Raw genomic sequence first — 27,181 nt, forward strand, 5'->3', positions numbered from 1 at the left:
AATAGCATCAGGCCATTTAAGGTGTTTATGCATCTGCTTTATTATTTAATCTAAATAAAAATATTGTACACACTCTCATAAAAGCAGAAATCTTTGATCTATAAGTTGAATTTTTCAAAAAAATTCAGCTTTTCACTATTCTCCCATTTTAATTTTTGTTAAATTTTATGTAATTAATAGGTAATTATTAACTATACTTTTTTAACTGAACCATTAAAAAAATACTACAACAGCATTTTAAGAAGATTTGATGGTGCTTTAGCACTACTTTTACTGAACATAATAGGAATGCTGAGTCTGATAAATCATGCATATGTATATTCTTTAACATTCATTCAGAAAGATTTGTCTCGTGCTAAAAAGAAATATTACCTTGTAGTTTTGTCTGCGTAAGGAAGGGAAACACAAGGCTGATTTATGATACACAATATTTTTATTCTGTATAAGAAAATCTGAATGTTTATGCTGATTTTTAAATTATGCATATTTATTTATCAGAACAATATTTATAGATGTGTTTCTTTGCTTGTTATTGATAAATATGCTTTCTTTCAGCTCAGAGAGTCATTTAAAGATCTCAAAAAGAAATTCAACAACCTAAAATTCAATTATACTAAGAAAACTGAAAAAGCTCGAAATCTGAAAGTACTTAAAATACAGATTCAGCAAGTCGATATGTATGCTGAAAAAATGCAGGTAATAGTAATAGTTGAAATACTATGATTTCTATTAACAGAAGATCAGACTACATGGAAAATTCAATGAAACCATCCCTTTCCCCTCAGCTTTCTTTTGTATCTCTGACATTTCCTTCCTCTCTTCCCTCTAGTAGCTGGATGACCACTAGGACTGTGTGACTCTTTGGGTGCTGTTTTGATTCGGAGGAGATTTGGCCTCGTTTGGCAGCCAAATCTCTGAATCTGAATCGAATTGGGAGATCAATAAAAAGGTCCGAACTGATTTTGAAACTCTCTGAGATTTGGGCAGTCCCCACTCACCACTAAGTAGCGGGTGGGGACAGGGGGGATGGAGGAGTGGGGGCTGGAGGAGCCCTGTCAATGGCTGCCCTACCTGGCCCCAGCATTCCAGCTTTTTTAAAAAAAATGCTCCACATTCACCAGCAGCTGCAGTAGTCATCGGGGCTTCTGGAGGCTTGTGGCAAAGCTTCCCACACAACACAGAACAGTGGGCAGTAGCAGGGATCCTGCCCCCCAACCCCCAACACACACACACACACACACACACACACACACACACTCAGTAGCAGCCGGTGAGCATGGGGCTTTAAAAAAAAAATGTGCTGGGACACTAGGGCCAGGTGGGACAGCCATTGATGGGGCTGGGAGAGTGGGCAGGGGTTGGGGGGTTTGTGGCAGAGCCCCTCATGCAGCATGGGAGGCAGTAGAGATCAGCCCACCCTGCCTGGCAGAGGTTGGTGAGTGTGGGGCTTTTTTTTTAAAGAGCTAGGATGCTGGGGCCAGGTGGGACAACCATTGATGGGGCTGGGAGAGCCAGCGGAGGAGTTTGATTCAGAGATTTGGCTGATTCAACCGTGGCTGAACCTCTGAATGAGATTCAGTAAAATTGAATCAGGAGAGTGATTTGAATCACCAGATCGAATCACTGTCCCTCAAATCATCCGAATCCGAAGTGACTACTAGCTGCTTTGCACAGGCCTAATGACCACCATGCTGCCTTCTGATCTTCAAAGCTATGTGTAACAACATAGTATTTTTGACAGAGTTGAGAGAGGTTGACACCATTTGTTACAGTGTATATATAAAGCTGCTCAGAGCTACAGGTGATTGGAATTTGTCCAGATTGGAACTGCTCTTACTAACAACAGATTCTTGACCAATATCTTGAAATTGATATTGTAGAATTTAATTGAATGTGCTTTAAAAATTAACTTGTGTTTAGTCAAAATGAGATGCTGTTTCTTAGACACCTTTCTTCGGGCTTTTTTCAGATGCTGTTTAGATCCTTCTATTCAAGTTTAGGTAATGCACCTAGTGAGGTATATTTCTTTTAAACTGAAAATATTGAGTTGAATTCTGTCTTTAGGTAGGCATGTCCATTTTTCATTTACTTTAATAAACATAGTGAATTCCTATATACAAAATATATGGTGTTCTTAACAGTAATTTTTAGATAACACGTCAAGAAGGTAGGTTTGCAAATTTTGCCATGAGTTTTTGATGTTTCATTTTTAAAAATAAGCATGCCCTTTTAATTATAATTCTTAACAATAGTGCACCTTTCAAAACAGATTCTGAGAAAGAAGGTGGATAATTTAGAAAAGAAAACCACTAGCTGTGTAGTAAATCAGTCTGATGGTAATGTTGGTATCCTCATGGAGACAGTCAGAGAGTTACAGAAACAGCTGAATGAGTTTGGCAGAGTTGTGGAAGATTACAAACAAAATTTGGATCTGATGGAGCATCTACAACAGCTAATGGAAGAGGTACCAATCAAACTGTACATCCTCTTTGTAATTCTGATAAGGGGCCATTATGGGGATTAGGAAAAAGCATTCTTCTATATCGGTCAAGTCAACCTTTGTTATACTCCTTCTTCAAAGGACAGCAGAGCACCAACTATCTGAACTAACTGGGATCAAAACCCACTTGTAAAATCATTTTTTTCATACAAAGCGAGCATACAAAAAGCAAGTTTGTTAACAAATTTGCCTTTTTTTCCTCAGTCATTACAACAGTTCTTTTCTTTCAGATGCTATTGCTCTCACATACCACATAGGTTAATAGCACTTCCAGCATTAAGTTAACAAAATAGCTCTGATGAATAGTGTCCAGATAACTGATGCTCTGCTGTAGTAATATTGAAGCTAGTCCCTTTTTCGTTTGTTAATGCTCTGATGCCACATAAAAGGATTAAAGCATTGGTGCTGGATTAAAGCATAGGTCCTTTGGGTTCATGCACAAGTTCCTGCATTGTGGCAGGAAGGGACTATATTCCATCAAATATCCCTGGTTGTCACAGATGCTTGTCTGAGTTTGCCAGACATTAGTTCCAAGAGATGGCTTATGGGCTGCCTTATGCAGATAAACTATGGAACCTGCTCCCAAGCCACAAAGCAAAGGGTTGTGCAACAGGGACAGAGTAAAGGTAAGGCAATTAAGCATTGTGCATATAACCCTGAGATTGCTTAAATGTGTCCTCCCCTTCCCCCAATATGATATTTTGCTTATTTTATGGAAGTGGCTAGTAGGCAGCAGCTGCAATCTAAGAAAATGATGTAGAATTCCTGTAGTATCATTGTTACAGCCAAGGTGTTCTAGGGAATATTCAAGAAACAAGATTTGATATGAGGTTATATCTTTTATTGGACCAACTTTATAGTTGGGAGAGATATTAGATGAGCTTTCAGGCACAGAATCTAAAGCAGCATTTTTAGAAGAGTAGGCTTCATTGTTGCCATGCTTAGCATCTACAAAGAGCCACACTGGGCACATCTACATGTGCACTTTTACTAGTTAACTAATTAGCTCCACAGTAAAGCAACACAGTCTACATGTGCACCCATATTAGGGCACAGTAAACTAATTAACTGCACCATAGGATAGTACTATCTGAAACAAGCACTATCTTCCAGTAGAGTACTTACATGTGCTGCAACGCATGTGTAGACTGGGGCTGGGGCTAGCTGAAGCATGAGGGTGCTACAGTGCAGGGGCTGCCTGCCTGCCAGGCAGCCCCTGATCTGTAGCACCCTCATGCCCCAGCCAACCCTGACACCTCCCGATGCCAGCACCCCCTGGCCCCCCTGCTTTGGGTCAGCTGCTCCCAGGCAAAGTGTCCTCATGTGTGCCCTGGACCACCCCAGGTACACAGGAAGACACTGTGCCTGGGAGCAGCTGGCTCCCTCAAACTGCACCAGAGTTTATCATGGCACATTAATTATCATGTGTAGACTCCCCACTGCAACTGACAATGTGAACTGTCCCAAGATAGACCCCTAATGATTCAGATAAACAGATTTAGCAAGTGCTTTTCTAATAGAACCATCCAATGACTCCCAGACCTTCCTCTTTCTCTTAGCCTGTATTTACTGGATATGAAACACTAAATTGCCAGTTTCCTATGTAGCTTAGTTTCATGAATGTCACTGTCTCCTCCCTGCTACATGTAAAAAGAAATGGCAGAACTCTGTTTCCCCTTGTGTTGCTAAATGGCAGCTTTCCAACCATGTAAATGGCTTCTTGGTACTTATGCACAGACTGTGATTATATTACCTCTGCACTGTGGCTGCATAAACTGTGTGTATAGACTGAGCTTGTTCTTTCTGTAGGCTAGTACATCCTTTGCATAAGTGTCAAAAACACCACTTATGTGACTAGAAAACTGACATTTAGCTGCAAAAATTGAAATATAATTCAACCCAAAGTTTCCATCTTTAAGTACTGTTCACAGTGACTCAGCATATTCTGGAATATAAATTGGAGTACAAAGGTATTTTGAGTCTCACAAAAGGTCCCACACAACATTATTTGCTCACTGTTAAATCTCAAGTGCCAAATCATCACAAGCCCTTCAATGCTAGCTGTCTAAGAGAAGCGTCTGTCTGGTATGTAAAGCAGGAGAATGAAATCCTGTAAAAAAAATCCAAATACATAGAAATAAAATAGAGAATCTTTGTACATTCCTAACCACTTAAATACATGATTTTGTACACCTATAGTATCATTTCATTTGCTATGCCTTTGGAGTATTCTAACATTTTCAAATGATTAAATGCTGCTTAATCCATTGCTGCTAAAGATTTTGGAAGTCTAGTTCCTAGCAGCATTTTCTCTCTTGTCACATTGTGTAGGTGCCTCTGCTGTGAGTCAGGCACATTCCTGTCATCGTTGTTTATTTTTAGTAATCAAGTTTTTTCAGTTCTCCATTGCACTCTAAATGCATGACTAGTAACTACCACTAATGACAGATCAAAATGTTAGTTTAGTCTTTAGGCTAAACAGTTTCTTTATTGTCTTGTGAAGAAAATGAATGTTTCTTTTCATCTCTGATTAGGAGAACAGCCTGGCAACAGTTGTGCATTTACATTTTTAACTTCCCCACCCCTGATTTTGAAAGAGGGTGGAAAGAGTCTAAACTTTAAAATATGATTTTTATTCTGAAAAGTAATTGTAAATATACCATCTTGCTCAAGACGTTTTTCTTTCCGGGCGTGTGTGGAGTTGTAAGTACTGGTTTTAATGAAAAAAGCCTTTAGTATTCTACTCCTGATAGCAGTTCAGATCCAAACCAGATAACCCCATGTTTCATTGCACCTTGGGCATTTCACCCTAAATTGTTTACTCAGAGTGCTCTCTAAGCTCCACAGATATCAAGAGATTCCCAGAAAATCTTACTCTAATTTTCTATGCTATTGTATGCAAAATCATGTATGACATAGGATTGCATAGCTGAAACAGAGGTCAGGCTTTGAAATCTGTGGAGTTAATTCAGGCTTGCTTCTCAAGGCAAAATTGCATATCCAGAAGTAGTAACTAGACAGGAACATAAGCTTAGTTCTAAAAGAAGAGTGTGGATATGGAGTACAGCTGTGATTTAACAAAAAAAGTGACAGCTCTTGGTTGTAAGACTATTGTTAATGAACTGACATTCTTCATGGTTATTCTGAGCAGTGCTATATGTCCCTGAGCCTCCTTACTGCTGTTACTCAAAAACACACTGTAATAGGGCAAACCAACTGTACAAGAGCCCTAATTGCCCATCATTGTTTCGTTTATGAAGCTTTGTTGTATCTATTTTTAAATGCTTTTTCACCCTTTTTAATACATATCAGTGTCAGTATTGGTATGAAGAAGCAAGTGCTACAGTCATTAGAGTTGGAAAGTATTCTGCAGAGTGTAAAACCCAAGAAGCAGTAGAAATTCTCTACAAGCAATTTAATAAATTTATCCAGCCTACAGTGCCCCAACAAGAGGAAAGAATTCAGCAGATTACTGACCTCGCTAAACGTTTATATGGTGAGAACTCCCTTATGGTGTGTGGGGATGTGGTATAGAACAAATGCTGATTGAACAGGTGGGGGCAGGAGGTAACAGGGGACTGTTTAATACCTACATTTATTGATTTAAAAAGAAGATCCCACAAGGTTAAAATCAAGCACTGCTTTAAGCTATTGACAGAGCACTTGTTCTAGAAATATCCATTGTCCTTAACATGAGAGAGGTAAAAGTGCAGAACTAAAGTTTAAGGAAATATCAAGAAGTAAACGCTGAAAATCCAGACAGATGCTTTTCAGTCTGTCATCTGAATTCATCTTGAAATCTAAATGTAAATGTCCTAGAACCATTTATAATCTTAGAATTAAGACTTTATGGTTCATAACAGGAAAGTCTCTGAAACTGAATTGTACTACACCTATATCACTCAAAGATGAATGAATAGTTTACCCTAACGTAGTTTAAACTAATGTTAAGCTAATTTTTCTGTATTTCATGTTCATAGTTATTGGTTGCTCTGTAAATATTTGGGTCCATTTATTTTGATAAAGTGAAGAATATTGGGTAATGTTTAAGCATTGGGACTTGTATTCATTAAATTTCAGTTCTCTTCTTGATTTTGCTCTGCATACTTGTGTGACTTGCTGTATTTATACAAGCTCTAAAATGAGGCCAATGGCTGAAGATCTGGATAGAGCACACTGCAGTTGCTCCCTCACAAGAGCAGCACTGACATCAATGGCAGCTTCTCCACCAAGCCCTTAGGGTCTGGAGTGAAGGGGAATGTGTCATACTTTGCTCACTTATTTATGTATTTGTGAAAACTCTGCATACATAAATAATATGAGCACACAGTTGAAAGATCCTCTAAAATTTGTCCTTGAGGTAATTATCCATGCAGTCAATTGACTTGTAACCCAGTCTGTCAAATAATATTTACTGTGATCTCAGCCCTGGGAGCTGAGAAACCTAAGTGAAACACCCCCTTCACATTCCTGGTGCTGCTGGAAACATCTGCTCGTGGGGCTTTCCTCGCTGCTGCTGTGGCAGGAGGTGGCTTCACAGCTACATTTCCGGATTTGGTGCTTGTGAGTGGGAGCTGATGAGTACTGCTTGCTTGAGAGCTGTCTGCCCCACCCCACCCCCACCCTTTGCCCTGCACCAGCATGATCACAGTGTAGACATACCCTAAGTATACAATGGGACAGCATTCCCAGAAGTAAAGGACAACCCACAGCAGATACCTTGATGATGGGGGGGAAATGTACAATGATGTCACTCCTTGTTTCCAGTCTTTGCTCATTCAGGCAATCTAATCATCATTTGCTTGATAATCTATGAGATGGAGAGTAAACTCCCAAAGGTGGAGTAAGCCATCTCTCCATTCTTGAGTTGCTTAATGAAATCTGATAAAATCCTATCAAAGCAAGACTGTAGGCTTATATATTTAATATACTTTTAATCACAGAGGGTTTTTCAGTATGGAACATTACACTAGGAGGAGAGCAGCAGCACTTATTCTTTTGCAGTACTGATAATTTTATGCCGATCTAATGCATGATTGGTTCTGTGAGTAACTCCTGACATCAGTCAAATGGAGGGTTCCTTTACCTTTATGTTGGAAAAATCTAATTTTTATACTTTTGACAGGAAGGTGAGCAAAGTTTTTGGAATGTTAACTGTTTCTTGGCTAAAGAACAGAGTGGTAAGCTCAAGGGAGTTTATGAGGGCCACTGTCCCTTTAAAATTATTCCCTACAGGTCAGTGACATTGCTTAGTCCGGGGGAATCCCATCCCAATGACATGGCAAAAATTGTGAGTGTCCAGCTCCATAGAGACAAAATAGAGTAGAGAGAAAAACCCAATTTTTAAAAATACTTTTCTCTGATACAGGATTGTATTTATTGTCATGTTTTCTACCTGCAGGTTTTGAAGAGGGAAGTAAGTATGTGGAAAAAGTGGTAGCAAAGCATAAAGAAGTTCTTGATTCCATCAATGAACTATGTAACTCTTTGAAACAACTTGAAAGAGAGATTGAGGTAATTAAATGTATATGACAACTGTTTTAAACTAGATCTATCAGTAATTTTATCAGTATTTTATGGCAAGGAATTACAGTGGAACTTGAGAGAGATGGGATACCATTTAGTTTCGATGTTTCCAAGAAAAACACGTCTCTCTTAATATTTTTTCTGTCCTTATAACAAAACCAATGGGATGTTCTTCATTACTAATTTTAACCATACCCAACAGTTCTCTGACTCTTTAAGATCTCTCTTATCTATTATCCTATTTTAATCCAAATTATGCCGGAAAAGATTAATCTCTAACATCATATTTAAGGGTAGACTTTTTTATGCAAACTTTGGGGATTATCAGAAGCAGAGTTAAGATATTTAGAATTATTCCTGTTGCTATCATGCAGTTATCTTACTACTAGTTTATCGCTCAAAAAACTTTTCAATTAAGATTTGTTTGATACTCCATTTGTTTTTGTACTAAGCTAAAGAGAACCCTGCTCTTGAACTTGTCCCTATTACACCATCAAAAAGAAAGGCCTGCTGGAAATAATGTGCCTTGTTCTTGTTTTCCTGTTTGCTTTTCTTTTGGCTACAGCCTGGGCCACACTTTACAGTTATTTCTATATGTAAACTGAAAAATATTTAAACATTCCTTAAAAGGCTCATAGATATTAATTGGTCCACTGCAGATTCCAGGTATAGATTTGGGTCAGAAGGAAGGGAATATGAATAGACAAGTGTCTTAAGACAGGAAAGCATTGGACCATAGAGAGACATGGCCAGGAGATACAAGGGACTAGGTGGGGCACATTTGTTCTAACATGTCATGAAACAGAAAGTGATAAAGAAGGCACTAAGAGATGGGAAGCAGATCAGAAGAAGATGGATGAAGATAAGGAATAGAAGGGATTGCAGAGAACAGCAGAAAGCAGGGATACAGGACTGAAGATTTAGAAAGGAACAAGAAAAGGCAAAAACTTTGATCCAAGTAATTACAAAAAAACTAAATATAGAACTGTAAGTTCTTGAAAGCTTTAGCGCCTGATTCTCGTTTGCATTATGTGCCATCTTTCTCTGCCAGCAGTATGTAAATATTCTTGCATATAAATGGGAATTAGGACTTTCAAAATAGACGTGTCTCCTCTACTTTTCCTGCATCCTCTGCAAAGTAGCTAAATTCTGCTTGAAAAAATCCCCACAGGATCCATCAGAACAAAACTTTATACCTGCAGAACTTGTATATTGACTCAATTTAAACTAGATGCCTTAAAAATCCTTGGAGAAATGGGATTTTAAAAAATCTAATAATTCTTTTATTTTGAATTTGCAGGTATTTTTTATGAATTTAAGGGGCAGTGTTAAAGTTGTGGGGGTGATGCTGAATGATAAGGGAGTATGTGGTGGGGGAACCAGCTGGATCCTTTAACTGTTCCCTTCCACATTCTGATAACTATGGTTTTGAATGTTTGCGAGGAAATGTAATACTGTATTACTTACTGTAATAAGTTCTTTTTTTATGCAATAGGGAAGTGTTTATATGTGCTCCTGGGGGCACTTAAAGTGCACTAATTAAGTCTCAGGCTTGTATCATGAGAAGTCTCATGATACAGAAGTCTCATTGTATCATGCCTTCTGCCATGCAATGCTACTGTGCATTAATCACAGGCTACTGCGCAGTCAGCATCCCTTGTAGACATGGCCACTGGCAAAGTCTGGTTTGTCTGTTTCACAATAAGTATAGACCAAATTTTTTTAGGTGAGGGAAGTTTTACTAGGATAGGGAAATTACAGGCAGCACAACTATGTAAGGACTTAGGGGTTGGCAACCTATGTCCAGTGAAATCTGGCCCATGCAGTCCCTGGATATGGAGTTTCAGGAGTGTTTGGTGGTGGGAGGCTTCAAAGGCATTTGTTGTTGAGTGGCCTACTCCCATGCCAGAATGGGAAGAAGTGGTGGTGGCAATCCTACTGCCTACCTCCTCTGACTCAAGCCTCTGGTCTGAAAAGGTGGCTAATTTCTGACCTAGGGAGATAAACTGTTTGTCAAGGAAGCTGGGATATAGCAAATAATCTTCCTAGAGACAGAGGAAGCAAAAAGAACAGAAAGCAGAAAGAAAGCAGAACTATTAGAAAGAAAGGGTAAACATAGAAAAATATAAATTTCAGGAAGCTTGTTCTAAGGAGAAAAGAATCATTAAAGACTCTATAGGACATGCAGCATTTTTCCAAATGCCTGGAGTTGCAAAGAGGAAAGTTATAAATAACAGTAATGTAGAAATTTTATTTGACTTGACAAAAACTTGTTCTCTGTCTTTGCCCTGCCCTCTGTCTTTAAAGTCCATGCTCATTATATGTGGAGTCCTCTATAGAGGTGTGCGAAGCAGGGCCTATTAGGTTTGGATTCAGATTCAGCCTGAATCTGGGAGAGTGATTTGATTCATTGATTTAGATCACTGTCCCCAATTCGATTTGGCCAAAGCCAAATCTGAAGATTCAATGCTGATTCAGAGAATCAGTAATTCGGATGTAGACACAGCTTTAAACATTTTTTCTACATACCTCGAGGTACCAGCATGGCTTGTGAATGCTGCAATGCTGGGGCGCATGGAGCAACACACAGGAGTATGGGGTGCGCCCTCCACGTGCTTGGCAGCGAAACTGAAAGTGGACCGGAAGTACGTTTGGTTCATGTCCGCGTCCACCAGGGAGCATGTGGGGAACACCCCATGCCCCCCTGGCTCAGCAATCAGCTGCAGGGGACCCCAGGTGGCCCCCCCCAGACCTAGGAGGCACCAGTTGCCAAGCCAGGGGAGTGGAGGGTGGGGGCCCAGCAGGTTCCCCGGTGGACACAGAAGCAGACTGGAAGTGGTTCTGGTCCACTTCTGGGTTTGCTACCAAGTGTGCTGGGGACCCCTCCACACTTCTGTGGGATGCTTCATGCACCCCAGCACTGCAGTGTTCATGAGCTGCCTGCTACCTAGTGGTATGTAGAAAAAACATTTAAAGCTGCGTCTATGTCTGAATTGCCGAATCTTTCTGACTCCTTCTGAATCGATTTGGAGGGTTCTGATTTGATTCAGAGAGATTAAAGGCTCCTCTGATTCTATTTGGATTTGGAGATTTGGCCACCGAATTGGGCCAAATCTCCGCCAAATTGAATCAGGTACTGAAACTTCACATAGCCAGGCCATTTTATCTGGCCCATGGGGGCCCTAAAAGATCTAGAAAATTAATATTTATCTGCCCCTGGCTGCTTGTCATGCAGCCCTCGATAACTTGCCAAAACTCGGTAAGCGGCTCTCCACCTGAAATAATTGCCCACCCCTGTAATTAAGAAGTTTAGACATCTGAATGCTGTACCTCAGAGGGAATATTGAGTTACAGACTGTAGAGAGAGAAGCAGAGAACTATCCGTCCAATATTCCAATTGAAGAATTAAACAAATAAATTAAAGCCAAAGATAAACTCGAGAATAAGATGAGCAGACTTGGGGTGAGGGCGCACTTAATTAGAGTACTTTAAGTGACCCCACTTTAAGCACTTTAAGTGCTCTAATTAAGTCTCAGGCTACTGCAGAGTCAGTGTCACGAAAAAGCCATTTGTTGGCACAACTGTGCAGTAACTCCGGTTACTGCACGGTCATTTAATATTTGTTTATACAAGTACTAAATGACTGCACAATAATGACTGTGAAGTCAGCATCTCATGTAAATGAGGCCATAACAGCATTAAATGCAACAGTTTACAGAGTATGTTGCAAAAGTTTCTTTTTTTCTCTGTGTTCAAGGTCTAAGAAGGCCTTCTAATTGCCAGGTCACTATATATTGTGCAGGCATTCACTGTATTTTCTTTTTATTTACCAGAAAGATGTTTTGAAAGAAGAAACACCAAATATAGAGTGTTTTGTGGAGGAGGAGATTATTATACAAAAAGAACAAGTGAGAAACAAGCAGGAGATGTACAAGGAAGTTAGTCAAGGAAAGGAAGATGAACCAAAGCTAGAGGTCAGTAAATTGTTCTGCAGTGGACCAGTTAAGTTTTGGTAGATTGCTAAAAGGTCTGTTGCTTTGACTTGCTCCTTGCCTCCCTCAGTACTGGCATTATCAGTGTTATTCCTTTGACCTCCCCTTCTCTGTCCATTTTCTTCTCCCACTTACCTCCAGTCCAACATACTCTCTCTCTTCTTTTCCTTCTCTTGCTTGTTATATATTGTCTTTTCCTACCTTCCTAGGAAATAGCCCATTTCTGAACAGTAGGTTTACTGCATTCTCCTTAGTGGATTTGTGATATCTGATTTTAGTCAGTCAGTCAGTCCTTGTATGTCTCCATTTCTTTTCCTTTCATTCCCCTTCATTTATGAGCCATTACCCTGTCTGCTTTTTCTTACTCCTTTCCCTCTGAGTCTATAGCCACAAAATTCCTGAGACATTCTGTACTTATTTTTTCCAACAAGTACTATACTATTCATACTATTCATTTACAATTTAACAGGACTCGTGGGAATAACAGTTTGGGGGAGTATTCTTCTTAGTATTCCCTGGTGCCTTAACATTCTTATTTCCCCCAAAAGACAATGTACATGTATTATAAATATAACCATTTCACTCATAGCTCAAGCTGAAAGTAGAAAGACTAGTGCTTTTATCAGTTAAAAATTTCTCCAGGACTTAAAAGTTTTATGTTGCTTTTTTATATATGTTATATATTTAAATATATTGTATACGTAGGTTATTCTTTTACATGGATTCAGATACATTTATTAAAAATTCAGAAGTCAGAATAAAGGCTGGTAACAGTAGTATGTTTCTCTCTACCAACCTGAAGAACATGTCTGCTCTTCATTCTGAAATTATTTTTTTAATAATCAAGTTTGAGCAATTTATCCTCTAACCCCCAAGAGCCTTCTCTTTCACAGGTCAATGCTTCCTAGACAAGACTGATTCTGTTACACCAAGTACAGACATTACACTTTTACCAATATAAGTGACCACAAATTGGTCTGTACCCATAACAGAACAGAAGTTCAGCACACACAGACTGGTTTAAAAATTGTGGACCCTAGTGTAAGATTTGCACCCCCCCCCCCCTTCCCCTCCCCACCAAAGGGCAAATGTGTGTTCTGTTCACTACCAATCTAAACTATGCTGGTTACAGAAAACCATGTAACTTAGATTGATTCTGCCTTGGCTTTTTGAAAGTCTCTACGTAGCCCTGAAGACTGATCCTTAAGATCAGATTCTGCCTTCATTTACACTGTTGCCCATCCAGAGTCAGGGATGGATCCAAAGGGGGTGCAGTGGTGTGGCTGCACCCCCTTTTGGATTGGATCACACCCAGGGAGCCTCTGGTGACTTTTTTAAAGTCCCCAAAGCACATAAGACCCCCTCCTTTCCCTCCATGATCAAAGGCACGTCCCCTCCCCACTGCTGTAGTAACAAAGTTTGGCACCCAGAGCAAAGCCTGCAGCAGCAGCAGCCCACTCCTGCCCCATGCACAGATCTGGGGGGCACACGCCCCCTCATGCTTGCCCAGGAATGCACACAGCAGTAGGAACTGCCCTCCCCACACTCCCCCAAACAAGCCATTCGTGGCTCCATGCACTCCCTGCCCCACCTGTTAGTGCCCCTTTGCTTTGGCACCTAGGGTGGTCACTCCGCTCACCCCTTCCTTCCCCCCCAGCTCTGGTACTGCCACGCTCTCCCCAGCCTGTTGCTCTGGGGCACTGCCCTTCCTCCCCTTCCCCTCCTGCTGCTATTGCTTTTCCCGCTGTGGATGTGGGAAGCTTGAAAGCTATTTCTGCCCCCTCCAGCGAGGCTAGGCCAGGCTGGGCTCAGCTGGGAACAGTGAAAGCAGCAAATGAGCAGGGGTTACCTCCTTCCCATACCTGCTCCCTGGGAACCCTCCCCTATCCATCTCCACTGCTACTATGGTCACTCTCCCATCTGAGCCCAGTTTCTCCATAACAGGAGCAGAAGGGGTTTTGAAGCTTCCTGCACCCTGGGACAGCAGGGAAAGCAATAGCAGAAGGCAGTAGAGGGGTGGAAGGAGACTAAAGGGGATGTGCCTGTAAACACAAAAGGGAAGGGAATTCTTATGTGCTCTGGGGACTTAAAAATGTCCCTGAAGGCTCCACATGTAGCCTGTCCACAGCCCTGCAGTGAGGGTGGCTCCTCCCACACCTACATTTGCTAAATCCTGGATCCATCTCTGTCTCAGCTGTCAGTTTAAAAGAATGTTGGGAAGGTTGAGAGCAATGCACAATTTCACCTCTCCCCCACCAAATGATATAGATTCAAAGACCAAGTGTGTATTTACAGGAGGGAAAAAGTTAATGAGTGGATATACAATAATCGATTAAGAAAGTTTTTATGTTGTCAGTGACTAAATAAGGCTCTTAGATTAAGTAATAAAGAGAAAAGGGTTAAATTATATGAGAAGTATATATCCTAAAGAAATTCAATATTGAAGCCTTAGTTCATTATTCATATATGAATAATGTACCACAAAGAGGTGAAGTATCACTGGAGGCTGGCGAAGTCCAGTGGAAGGGCTAGGTGAAAAAGAAGAGTGATAGTTGATACTGGATTCCTGTGTTTCAGATTTCTGTTTGGAAAGCTGATAATATGAATGGATAATACTGCAGGGATGAAAATAGGTTATTGATTAAACATAATTAAAACTAAAGTTCTTTTTGTTTAAGTGCAGGAAGCTCTCCTTTCTGCTGGTGACCTAGAAGCAAATTTATTTAATATAGTTAAACATAGTTTGTGTTGCTCTCATTCAAAAAAACAAAACCTACCCCTTTTTTCTTTGAAAGATAATGTTAGTTACTGGCCCAGTGAGACCAGTACAGCAGCTAGAGATTGGTGGGGTGCAAAAAAGTCTCATTCCTGCCCTCCTTTCTCCCTCTCATAACCTTTGACTAGCTGCTATATGCCACTGAAAGATCCTGTACGCCAGGGGACTCAATTTTTGGCCCAGCAGGCCAGATGAGTGGGGTAGTCTGCAGGCCAGATTGGGCCCCACATACCAGGACAAAGCTCTGGGGCCTGGCACTGTACCCCTCCCTGCCTCATGCTCTGGGAGCAGGCCATGGGAATTGGCATTGTCCTCTTCTGCCCCTGCATGCTGAGATTAATTCCCGGAAGCTTGTCACCACCATCTCCCACCCACCACACTGGGATAGGTCCCAATGGCCTGGCACTGCTCCCTCCTGGCCCCCCACATGAAGATTGGTCCCTGGGGCCTGATACTGCCCACCACCCTCCAGCCCATCCAGAGGCTGGTCCAGTGTGCAGGGCCTGGGGCTTCCTGCAGGTCTGAAAATGTGCAGTGGGAGAGTGGTGTCACTGTTCTCCCACTGTCAAATTTCTGGACCCATGGGGAGTCCATGGGCCAGATAATATGGGACTGTGGGCTGGATCTGTACACTGTTATGATTTGTATACAGTTATGATGTCACTTTCTGAGTCAAATATGTCTGTTTATAGGTCAGTCCATGTGGAGTAATAAAAATCAGAGAATCAGAGCCTCTGATTTCATTCAGCGCATAGAGACTTAGACCATTTAGAAGTTACTTAGGCCTGTCATTTTAAATTATGCCTGCTTAAACTTTAATATCCTTTCAAGTGTTTCTCCCTGTTAATATTTTAATAAATAGACTCATTATGTCAAACTTTACTGCTAGGGACAGACTTTCAAAAAGCCTGAGCCTGAATTGATTCAATCTTTGTAGGTTGGTCTAACCTAGCTAATCTAAATCAGTTTTGTAGCTGGACAGACATCCCAGGAATGCAGGCACACGCCTGCAGTGGCTCAAGCTAGAAGCCAGGAGGCGCAGAAGCAGCTTCCCTTCCTTCCACAGCATGGAGCTGAGGGGGTCATGGCCAGACTCCCACAGGATGCTCTGATTAGCTGAGCAGGGAGTTGATAACAGTGTTTATCACCCAATTAAGAAACAACAGAGGAACATTACCATCTACCTGCTGATTTTGCGGGTTGATTCTACCTGTTGATTCAGCAAGGACAGTAGCCAGCATGTGGTCTGCTAGCTAATACACAGAAACCTCCTCAGCAAGTCAGAGGAGAGGGGGGAATTCCTGCTTAGCAGGGAGTGGTGAGGAGGAAGTGGGGGAGCTGCAGCCAGGGAACAGAGGGGAGGGGCCAGCCCTGCTGTGCACCCAGAGAGCATGCCAGGATGCTGGGGGTGTCTGGTTTATCTTAAACCAGCAAGGGGTCTGGGACAGACATTGCATAAACTGGTTTGAGCCAAATCAGTTAAGTCTGATACTACACTCAACCAGGTTTATTTTAAACTGGTTTCAGCTATTCTCAAACTGGTTTATGTGCACTGAACATCTGTTTAAACTGGTTTAAACCAGTTTCTGATCACTTAAACTGGTTTATGTGTAATGTCTGTCCCTAGCCTATTACTGCAACTAATGTTAATCTGATCTTGATCACCGAGGACCCTGATCACTCAGTGATATGAAAGTCTGAACAAGATAAAAGTTGTACGTGACAATATATCTAAGGTTCAAGGTGTTGGGTAAGACACATACAGAAAAAGAAAATAAATTAGTTGTAGGTGGACATATAGGAATTAACTCACAGAAATTCATATCTTGAGTTAACAATTAATTACAGCTCTAATAAACAATGGAATGAACACCAGCCATAATATCTTGGCTTGATACATTAGCCTAGAAGCCTCTTGCCTAATTATGAGAGTATAGTAGAGCAAATTATTCACACATTTCAGCAAATTAAAAATTGAATTTTGCTTTCCTGTGTTCACCTGCATTTTGAATTCACTTTTCAAGGATTAAGTTTTCCTTTACTGCAACCTCTCACATATATTATGTTTGAATGACAAATAAGACAACATTGAATTAACTAAACAGAAGGAGAGATTTGCTGAACCCAGTGATGTAACAAGTGGTGGACAACTGGGGCAAAATCCTCAGGGGCCAACTTAGAGGAGCAGCATAAACAGCAGCCAATGCTGCCATCAGCCCAGCTGCCATAGCCATCCCAACCCCTATCACTGCCTCTTGCTGCACAGGGCACGACCCTAGCTTTTACACCTCTGGATGAATCTTTCAACAGATGTTTAGCCTGGAGACCAGCAGGAAGATCCAGTTGCATCCACATATTTATACATAATACAGAATTGAAGACTTGTAAATCCAAGCAGTGTCAAAGGCTGATAGATCAAATATTTTGTATATCATTTAGCAAGACAACACTATAAGAATAGGACTTACGTTCTCTGAGCACCCTTTTAGAAACCTGGGACCAATGAGAGAGACATAGGTATTATGTGTCTGTGCCAGTACAGAAGTACAAAGCCCCAGCCAGAGCCCAGGCACAAGAGTAATTAAATAATTCAGACAGTCTTTGCTGATCTGAAGCTAGAAATGCATGCTCACGTATCGCATACAATTACTTTCTGGGAATATGATGACAAAATCTTAGGTCCAAAATCTTTATTTGGATCTAAGCTTCTACTAGTAAAATCATTCTAGTATTTTTCTCTGAGACAACTGACAGAAAAAAGTGTAAAGAAAAAGTTTAAAATGCTCTAAAAAATTCTTAAATTTGCTGGGGTAGCCTTTAACTTATGAACTACAACCACTAAACTACTGAAAAGAATGATCACCATTCTCTAAGGATGATCAAAGATCCAGTAATTTGATTTTAACTTGTCACTGGTTACCATAGTAACATAGCATAGTTTCTCGTCCCATGAATGTGACTGTGCCCATACCATCTTTCATTACAGTCACCCATAGTAAACACAGGTCACAGGGAATCTACCAGTGGTCATTTGTTCACCCTAAGTAGTACATTACATTTTATTGTTATTGAACCTAATTTTAAAGTGCTCATATTATATTTCCTGTCAGACCATATCCAAGCTATTTGGAGCTACTGTACCATAGCTGCAAATTTTCTGCTAATGATTCTGTCACATTTATTCATGTTTCCCAGGGTGGATTAAGTGAGTTTAAGAAGAAGAAATACTACAAATGTTATTATTAACTTGTACGTGAATGTGGATGTGCACTACAATAGCCTGTTCTCTCTTTCTTTTTTTCCCTTCTATTTTTAAGGAAGAGAATAAATTGGCTGATATTTCAGATATCTGCCCAGCTGGTGAGGATTTCATTTCTCAGTATACAGAACTGTCTTCTCCTGCCAAAGAGGATAGTTTACAGACTGAGCTCCTGGCAGAAGAAATGCCCTGTGGGGATGAATATGAGTGTATATCACCTGATGATATCTCATTGCCACCGCTTTCTGAGACACCCGAATCCAACCTCCTGCATTCTGAAACAGAGCTGGAAGATCAGTCGCGCTGTAGTTCTCATAGTCTGCATGTCAGCTCCTATAGCTTGCAAATGCAGATAAATACTACCAATAAAAGAATGACCGATGAGTCTGGTCTCTTAACAACTATTGCTTATGCTGACACGACAAATCAGAGAAGAGAAAATGCATCAAATCAGTCTGAGAGGTTTCTCCCCTCTACCATATGTCATGATCCAAAATTCAGAGTGCAGTCTCCTTTGACTTACAGTTCACCAGAAACACCAGAAACTAGCACTGCTTCCTGCACAGTAAATGCAAGACCGGCATATAGCATGATGAGTGAAGTGTGTGAGAAGCATTTGCAGCACTGTGAAAGCATGACAGAAACACAAGAACAATTGCATGGCATTAATAACTTTACTAAAAGCCAGGATAGGCTGCATGCTTTGCCCAATGCATTCTCAGATCTCATGTTTCAATCAGACGCTACCAGAAGCTGTCAGAGGCAGATGGTCACCCGAGAAGAGATTAAAAGTGCTTCAGAAAAGAACAGCATGGTCAGCCTATCTGGACAGGCGCCTAACTTCTCTCAGCTCCTGTCTAATGTAACCGTCATGGAAGGTTCTCCAGTAACTTTGGAAGTAGAAGTAACAGGATTTCCAGAGCCTACACTGACATGGTGGGTAGCTTATAATGAAAAGAGCTAAACATATCAGTAAAAATACACATCAAATCACGTATAACTGTGTGTCCTAATCTAAAAAGTAGAGTGAATTGCTTGTATCCATATCACTCCATAGTTCTGCATGGTTCCACTTTTCTGTTTTTGGGGGTGTTTTTTAACATTAACCCACTTGAAATGTCATTGCTCTCAATTTCAGGAATAATCAAAGCGTCAAAATACTTGTGACCATATTAGACATTTATTTTGAACAAACACAGCCAGCACTTTTCTATTATTTCTCAGTTTAACATTCCACTTTTTAAAAATGATTTGTGAAATGAAACTCATATTTCAGGGTCAACATAATGCAGGTAGACTCCTCTATACTGTCTCTGCCACTTGCCCAATTTTTTTTTCAAACTATGAAAAAAGACTGAATACAAAGAAAATAAGCCTTCAAACAGTGAAGTCCAAGTCTGAAGCAAATATTCACTCTCCCCCCCTGCACTGTCATATGTACAGTTTTTTATTGATTAAAATTATATTGTTATATCTTGTGTTTGTAGGAATTCTTACAAATAAGAACTGGTAAAATATAATTTTTTTTAACAGCAGGACTATTAAGAAATGATTTGCAAAAGATAGAGATGGAGACAGGGGTCAGAACATTTCAAAGAGAGTTATTTTTAGGTCTTCATACGCTGCTTCATTTTTATAAAATCCAGTCCCTATATATATGTCATTAATTTGTTTCTTCCAAGGAAGCCCCTCTTTGAATTTGCTAATGGTGGATATTGCTCCCAGATATATTTTAGTCCACATTTTTGCAATGCCTGGCATCACACATGAAAAAACAGAGCTGGAGGGAGAAATATCTATACAGCTGCAGGGAGAGGGAGAGAGAGTGCTTTTACAATGTACTAAGAACTGCAAACCCATCTGTTAAGAATCTGAATTTTTACCTACAACATTGAAACACTAGCAGTACATTTTGCCTGTATCAATAATATAGTAATTTAGTTTTCCATTTCCATCCTCTGCACTTTCAGGAAGTACTGCTTGTGAATTAAGAAGTCCTTCCAAATATATTTTTAGCTCAATTAGCCCAAAGCAATATGTTGTTGGCAGAACTTGTTTCTCAAAATAAACTTTAAATTGAATATCTCTTAGGTCACAGTTTTATAAAAATTGAACTGCCATATTTTACAATAAAAATTCAGTGCAGGATCACTAGTAATTTTTTTCACAGGTTTATATAGTGTCATAGGGATGGGAGTTTTGCCTTTAGGTAATATTAAATGCAGCATACACACAGACAAAATATTCAGGGCCTGCTTCACCTTTTACTTAGAGAAAGTAAATCAGATATAAATGCCACTGAACCTAGCAAGCTGTATCCTCAACTGATGTAAATTGGAAAAGGTTCCTTGAAGTTCATGAAGTTACATTAACACTGAATGAGGATCTGCAACAACTGAGTAGCAGGGAAACTGGCTTCTTACTCTTTACTGCTTTATGGGGGAGGCTAAAATTGATATTTGTGCAGAGGACTTGTATTACGTTTTGCACACCAATAAAGAGCCATTAATGACAGAGATAAGTTCTGTGTAGTTTCTCCTGTAGGTCCTCTGGAGGGTGAATTTAACCCTTCAATAGCAAAATTTTTCCAGGCAAGTCTCTGCAAATCCCAGCTGAAGTAAGTGGGACACCACACAGGCTGCATAATCATGCAGAGCAGCTTGCCAGCAATCCTGTTTCTGTCTTATATTAAATGTATTTAGCTGGTTGTGTGAATCAAATAAATTAATCCATTTGCAAATGGGGGAATCAGTGGAGCCGCAGCTATCAATTTCTGTTATTGCCAAGTTGTTGTAGAGGTGCTCTTAAAATCAGCAAATCCTGCTTCAGAAAATCTGATGTAAATCTGACTTGAAAACTGACTCTCTGCTTCAGGTACAAGAAGGGCCAGAAACTGACTGCAGATGAGCACTTTAAGCTCTTACAAAAGGAGACAAAGCATACTTTGTTCATTCAGAAGGTGTTTGATACAGATGCTGGCCTCTATGTTGCTCGAGCTAAAAATTCTAATGGCACAATCTCATCAAGTGCTATCCTCCATGTGAAAGGTAATGGGCCACCTATCACAAGAATAAACTGGATAATGTTGTGTGTCATCTATATTAGTGTATTACTAATGTACTGGCTGTCCACATAGTAAGTACAGTATTGTCAGCACCGGATCATGAACTGAAACAATTTTAAATCAGTTATCTTTCACTGCATCTTTCACAAACTGTAACAATCTATTTATGCTTCATACTAGATAGCTTGCTTGTTTTCTAATACCACTGCTATATCAGATGTTTATGTTCCCTTGTCAGGTTAATCTTTATCTTAAAAAGTTAAAATGATTTGTTAGGATGATGGCTGAGTTTTGCAGGCTAAATGTCCACCATTACTGTTAACAAAGTATAAAAAGCTTTCAGATTGTGTTGTTTATAGACATCATATGTCAAAGTGTATGCAGGTACTGTGCCTAAATCATTGTACATGTCATGATGCACTTTTGTTGTTTTTTCTTTAAAGCATATTTCTAATAGTATTTTTCTCATGTACATTTTAGGTATGTCTCTGTGTAGAATAAAGCCAAATAGGACAGAATCGTAAAATGTATAACTATACTGGCAAACACCATAAACAGATCTATGCATGGTGTTGGAAAAACTAGGGCTTCATTTAGCTAAAATGTGTCTGTAAGTAATTTGAAAACAAGTGGAACTGAACTGATGTAAATTGTGATGAATTCAGCTGAAGTCAATGGAGCTTTGGCAATCTAGACAGAGACTCAACCTTTCAAGGCTCAAGGTTCCCCTAGTCAGACTCAAGGTATTTAAAAAAATGCCAGTTCTTAGCTGGCTCATTTCCTGAGTATGAAAAAATAATGGAGTGATTCTTCTATCCAAAGAACTCAGAAAGACCACAACAGGTTAGAATGTTTTTGACACCATGGATTCCTATTTGAAATGTTTGAGTTGTGAATTGTGTGTAGCATCTAAGGCAGGGGTGGGCAAATTGCAACCTGAGGGCCGGATGCAGCCCACCAGGCCATTCTATCCGGCTTGTGGGGCCCCTAAAAAATTTAGAAAATTAATATTAATCTGCCCTGAGCTGCTTGTCATGCAGCTCTCGATGACTTGCTGAAACTCAGTAAGTGGCCCTCTGCCCAAAATAATTGCCCATCCCTGATCTAAGGCCACCTATACATGTGCAAAGAGGCTGTAATTACAGCACATTAGAGAAGACTCAATTAATTGAGTCTGCTGGAGCATGGTAATTACTGCACTCCAGCAGACTCTAGCATCATATCTATCAGCATCCCTGCACTGAAAAATGGCAGTGAAGGTACTTTAACTAAAACTCATTTGGCGAGCTTTAGCTAAAGCACCCACACTGCCATTTTTCAGTGTAGGGATGCTGATACACATGACACTTTGGGCACTTTAATTAGAGCAGCACTTGGAGATGCTCTAATTAAAGAGCCCCCTCCCTACCTCCCAGACCATGTGTATAAATACCTGAATAGCATTCAGATTGGTTACACCCTGTGACATCCTTAAAAGGATCTCACAGCACCCCAGGGTCCCACAGCAACCTGGTTGAGAACCACCAATCTAAACCAACAGATGCATATCTGTCAGATAAATGATGAAGTGTTAGTTTGTACAATAGTCCCATAAATGCCAGTTTATAAAATAAAACTTTTCAACATACCTCTCTGCCTGAAGTATGCAATGTTGCAATTCTTTTAATTCGTTCTCTGCTTCTTTACAAAATGTTAAATGAAACATGTAGATACCTTATATAATACTCCCAATTGTTAGTATGAAAAGAGAAATATCATATTTTATTAATCTGGCTTTGAGCATGTTTATAATTAATTTTGATAAACTATTTTCAAAGAGATCAACATATTTGGGAAAATATTCCCGTGAAGAATAATGTGTATGATAAGTTAAACTATAAAAATGAAAATAGAGGATTTTTCTGTGAGTTTTTCTTAAACAATTGTAATAATGAGAATTAATTGGCTTTAATTGTGATATTTTTTTAAAAATTGCATCTGTTGAATTTTATTTGTGATAAGGACAAACCAAAATACTATTATGTTATTATAAAAATAGTTTTGATGATGTAATAACTTTGGATCAGAAAAAATTTAATATTTTGACAAAAGAAAGGAAGTTTGCCATGGAAAGATTTCACAGATAGACCTTCAGGCATTTAAATAGTGAAATTAATTTCTTATAAGACTTTGAGACATGTTGTATCTGTCCACAAAAACGGTAGGCAAACAGCTAAATAATTTTCCTTGCATTTTTAATTTGCTGCTTTCACCTAATGACTTTGCTTGTGTAAGAATTTTATAATAGGGGGGACCTTAAATTTCTTGCAACATTTACGAAAAGGAAATAAACCCTTGTCTGTACAGCATGCTCTGAAGTGAGTCGATAGTGCAAATTGCAGGTGCTTACTGGGGCTAAGAACAAGCATTTGGATTACTGGCCCAGTGGCTGCAACTTCATTAAAATCTTGTAACTTGGCAACAAATGTCTGCAAGTCAACATGTCCTAAGGTAGGGGCAGGGGGGTAAGCAGGATGGGGAGAAAACAACATACTAAGACTAGAAGCTATATTAATGGGCAATTTTCTTTCTAAGTCAAGCCACCTTATGAAAATCCTTGTAAGGAAAATCCAAGTACAGGTAATCCATCCTTTTTAGTACTTTTCAGAAAGTGTATTTTCATTTTACAATAAAGCAATATTTACTAATATTTTTCATGTTTCAATTTTCATAAAAGAAATGTTCGGTTTTTATATATATATTTCCTTGCAGCTATATATGCACATACATAGCTACAAAACAAACAGCAAAAGAAATTAAAGAAGCATATTTGTGTTTATATTATAATAAGCATTGAGATAAGACTAAAGATTCTTCCCAATATGGTGTGATGTTTTTCATGTTTTGCCTGTGGCTGAAATGTCACTTTCTGACAGCCTGATCTCTATTTATAATAAGCAGAATGCTGGAAACAATCAGACAGCCAGTAAATTTGCAACAGTATTTGAAATAACACTTTGTCTAATACAGTGCCAATTCATTTTTTGCTGTTTTTTTATCACACTAAAGTAAATTAGAATTTAAACAGTAATACAGGAGTCAAAGTCAAAGTAAAAAAAAAAACAACCCCTCATTGGTCTGAGGCTTTTCCTTATGTACCAAAGCCATGGCTTTGTTTTTTGCACAGTTCATTTTCTATGCAAGTCTAAGCTGAAGCAGTAAGTTTCCTAGATAACCCAAGAGACTGCTAATTTCTGGAGCCCTAGCTACTTGAATCTTCTGTTTTTATTAGGAGGGTCGCAGTGTAATCAGCCCTAATCAATGATGAGTCAAACCCTCAAAAATCAGGAAGTTGGTATAAAAGTAGTACATTCTTTTTTACATTCTTTTATATTTTACATTCTTTTCGTTTTCTGGGTTTTGCTCCTTTAGGATGTACTAAGGCTACATTTTCAGACTGTTATCTGCAGTAATGGAGACTAAAAATGAACTTTTTTTTTACAAAATGAAAGCCTAATCTATCTTTGGGAACTAAGATTTTATACTGAATCCCAAATATCACAACACTCGTGGTAATTTCACAAGAGTTGGCAATGCTGAAGAGCACTACAGGAGATGCACACAAGGTTATGTCTCTACTGTAACTGTAAATACATGACTTAGAATAAAACTAGCAAAGCTATGGAAAGTTCAGAGCTATGAAGGGCATCACTCTGCTGCTATTTATATACCTCAGTTGAGAGGGCTGGGACAGCACTCTGTAATCTTTCTCTTTAGAAGAGAGTTATTTGTGGAATACAAATAGAAGTCTAGGCTGGGTCTCTGTGACTAAGTACAGACAGTCAAAAAGCCTGAGGCTAAATTGATTCAGTCTTTGCAGGTTAGTTTAAGCTGCAGAAATTAAACAGAGAAACAACTGGACACACATTCACTTTAATTCAGGAAATGCAGCCACATACCTGCAGTGGCTCAGGCCAGAAGCCAGGGGGTGCTAAAACATGGGTCTCTGGCTCATAGCATGGGTTATGTATTCACTTCCTCTTCCTGCTGCCTCTGAGGTTTTAGCAATTTTCAGCTCATAATCACAGCAGCAGGACTCTTCAGGGTTGCTCATCACTTCCTCTTCCTGTTTCCAGGTGCCTCTGGGTTTTGTAGTTCACAGTTGCAGCTATCAGTAAGTTTTTAGCAGGGCAGGACAGCTCTGTACTTGGGGGAAGAGAAGTTTAACCCCCTCCCTGGCCCCAGATCCCAGCTGGGGTGGAGGGGAGGGTGCAGTCCCGGCCTCTCACCCCACACCTCTGACCTTCTCTGCTGAAGTAGACAGCCCAGCCCAAGGCTAGAAAGCATGCTGGGATGTTAGGGGACTGTGATTTAACTTGAATGAGGAAGGGGTCTGGAACAGAAGTTTCATAAACTGGTTTGACCCAAATCAGTAAAGTCTAATACTGCATTCAACCAGGTTTATCCTAAACCAGTTTCAGCCATTTTGAAACTGATTTATGTGTACTGAACTTCTGTTCTGTTACAGGTTTAAACCAGTTTCTGATTAATTATAAACTGGTTTATGTGTAATTTCTGTCTGTAAACCGTATGTTAGCAAAGCAAGCTTTCCTGGAGTGAGATCCCAGCTAAAGGAAAGGAACTCCCTAACACTCCTAAAAAATAAGAGAGGGGGATGCCTAGACTATAAATTCTTCCATCACTAATATGCAACTGGAAAGGAATTGATGGTAGCTTAAGCTGAGGCATTTGGATATGGCTGCTTAGTGTCATTTATGTCCAATATATGATTAACTAATTTTTAGAAAATTTCTAGATTTTCAGATTTTTTTCTGTAACTGAAGTCAGCATGAGTGAGAAGTCTTAAATGAGTCAGGACTGGAATCAGAGGACAATGTAGAAAATGGATATGTATGAAACTGATCTCTATCACATCCATCCTTTTTCTGGTGATATTCAGATCCCTATGGGTTATGTACCTGTTATTGATGCTAGCTTCCAGTCTCAGTGTAGCATGGAAGACTCTGATCTTTGCCTGAAGAGTCAAGGAGAATTTCTTAGACTTCATAGAGTTCATAGACATTTGGGCTGGAAGGGACCTCGGAAGATCATCGAGTCCATCCCCCCCCCCAAAGGGCAGGAAGTCAGCTGGGGTGATAGGATCCCAGCAAGATAAGCATCCAATTTACTCTTGAACATGTTCAATGTAGGTGCTTGAACCACCTCCAGTGGCAGGCTGTTCCAGACCTTGGGGGCTTGGACAGTAAAGAATTTCTTCCTTATGTCCAGCCTGAAATAATCTTGCAGTAGTTTATGACCATTCAACCTTGTCATCAAATGCTCCCCCAGATACTGGTGGTCACCCCTGATAAACTTATAGGTGGCCATCAGATCACACCTGAGCCTGCGCTTTTCCAGGCTAAAGAGCCCCATGGCTCTCAGCCTGTCGCCATAGGGTCTGTTTTCCTGACCTCTGATCATGCGCGTGGCTCTTCTCTGGACTCCCTCAAGCTTCTCCACATCCTTTTTGAAGTGTGGAGCCCAAAACTGGACACAGTACTTCAGCTGCGGCCTCACCAAGGCTGAGTACAAGGGGAGAATGACATGCTGGGGTTTTTTTGAAAAGCACCTATGGATGCAAGCCAGCATTTTGGTCACTCTACTAGCTACAGCATCACATTGCAGGCTCATGTTCCTCTTGTGGTCAGTGATGACCCCCAAGTCTCTTTCTTCCGTAGTGCTAGCCAGCGTAGCACTGCCAAGCCTATAAGGATGCTGCAGGTTTTTCTTCCCAAGGTGGAGAACCTTGGGAAAGAGGGCTTGCTCAGGCCTCTAGCAAAAAAGACTTAAAAGATTTAATGCTGCCCTTTCTTTGAAAAACCTATGAAGGAAAGTGGTAGTTCAAACATCACCTGACTTTTTTGGGAGTAATCTCATTCACCAAACAGGCTTTACTGACTGCTGAAGTTTTATACTTTATAAAATGCCTTTTTTGTAAACAACAGGTAAGGTATCTTTAGTGTCCTGTCTGAATCTGGGAAATGAATTTAAATGAGTCCATGGGTAAAGTGAAGTTCACTGCAGT

At 40.0% G+C, this 27,181-nt stretch overlaps 1 protein-coding gene across 1 annotated transcript in view; it reads left to right on the plus strand.

Annotated features, from left to right (window-relative positions):
* Nucleotides 1-22,002, plus strand: part of CCDC141 (coiled-coil domain containing 141) — a 165,967-nt gene extending 143,965 nt beyond the window's left edge. The window contains exons 18-24 of the mRNA XM_019554677.1: nucleotides 556-696; nucleotides 2,270-2,464; nucleotides 5,813-5,996; nucleotides 7,902-8,014; nucleotides 11,860-11,964; nucleotides 18,112-18,989; nucleotides 20,928-22,002. Coding sequence (XP_019410222.1) covers nucleotides 556-696; nucleotides 2,270-2,464; nucleotides 5,813-5,996; nucleotides 7,902-8,014; nucleotides 11,860-11,964; nucleotides 18,112-18,989; nucleotides 20,928-21,189 — 1,878 coding nt within the window. The 3' untranslated portion in view covers nucleotides 21,190-22,002. The remainder of the gene's footprint in view (nucleotides 1-555; nucleotides 697-2,269; nucleotides 2,465-5,812; nucleotides 5,997-7,901; nucleotides 8,015-11,859; nucleotides 11,965-18,111; nucleotides 18,990-20,927) is intronic.
* The last annotated feature ends 5,179 nt before the right edge of the window (nucleotides 22,003-27,181 follow it).

Source organism: Crocodylus porosus, unplaced genomic scaffold, assembly GCF_001723895.1.
Source record: "Crocodylus porosus isolate Cpor-Errol unplaced genomic scaffold, CroPor_comp1, whole genome shotgun sequence".
NCBI lineage: Eukaryota > Metazoa > Chordata > Crocodylia > Crocodylidae > Crocodylus > Crocodylus porosus.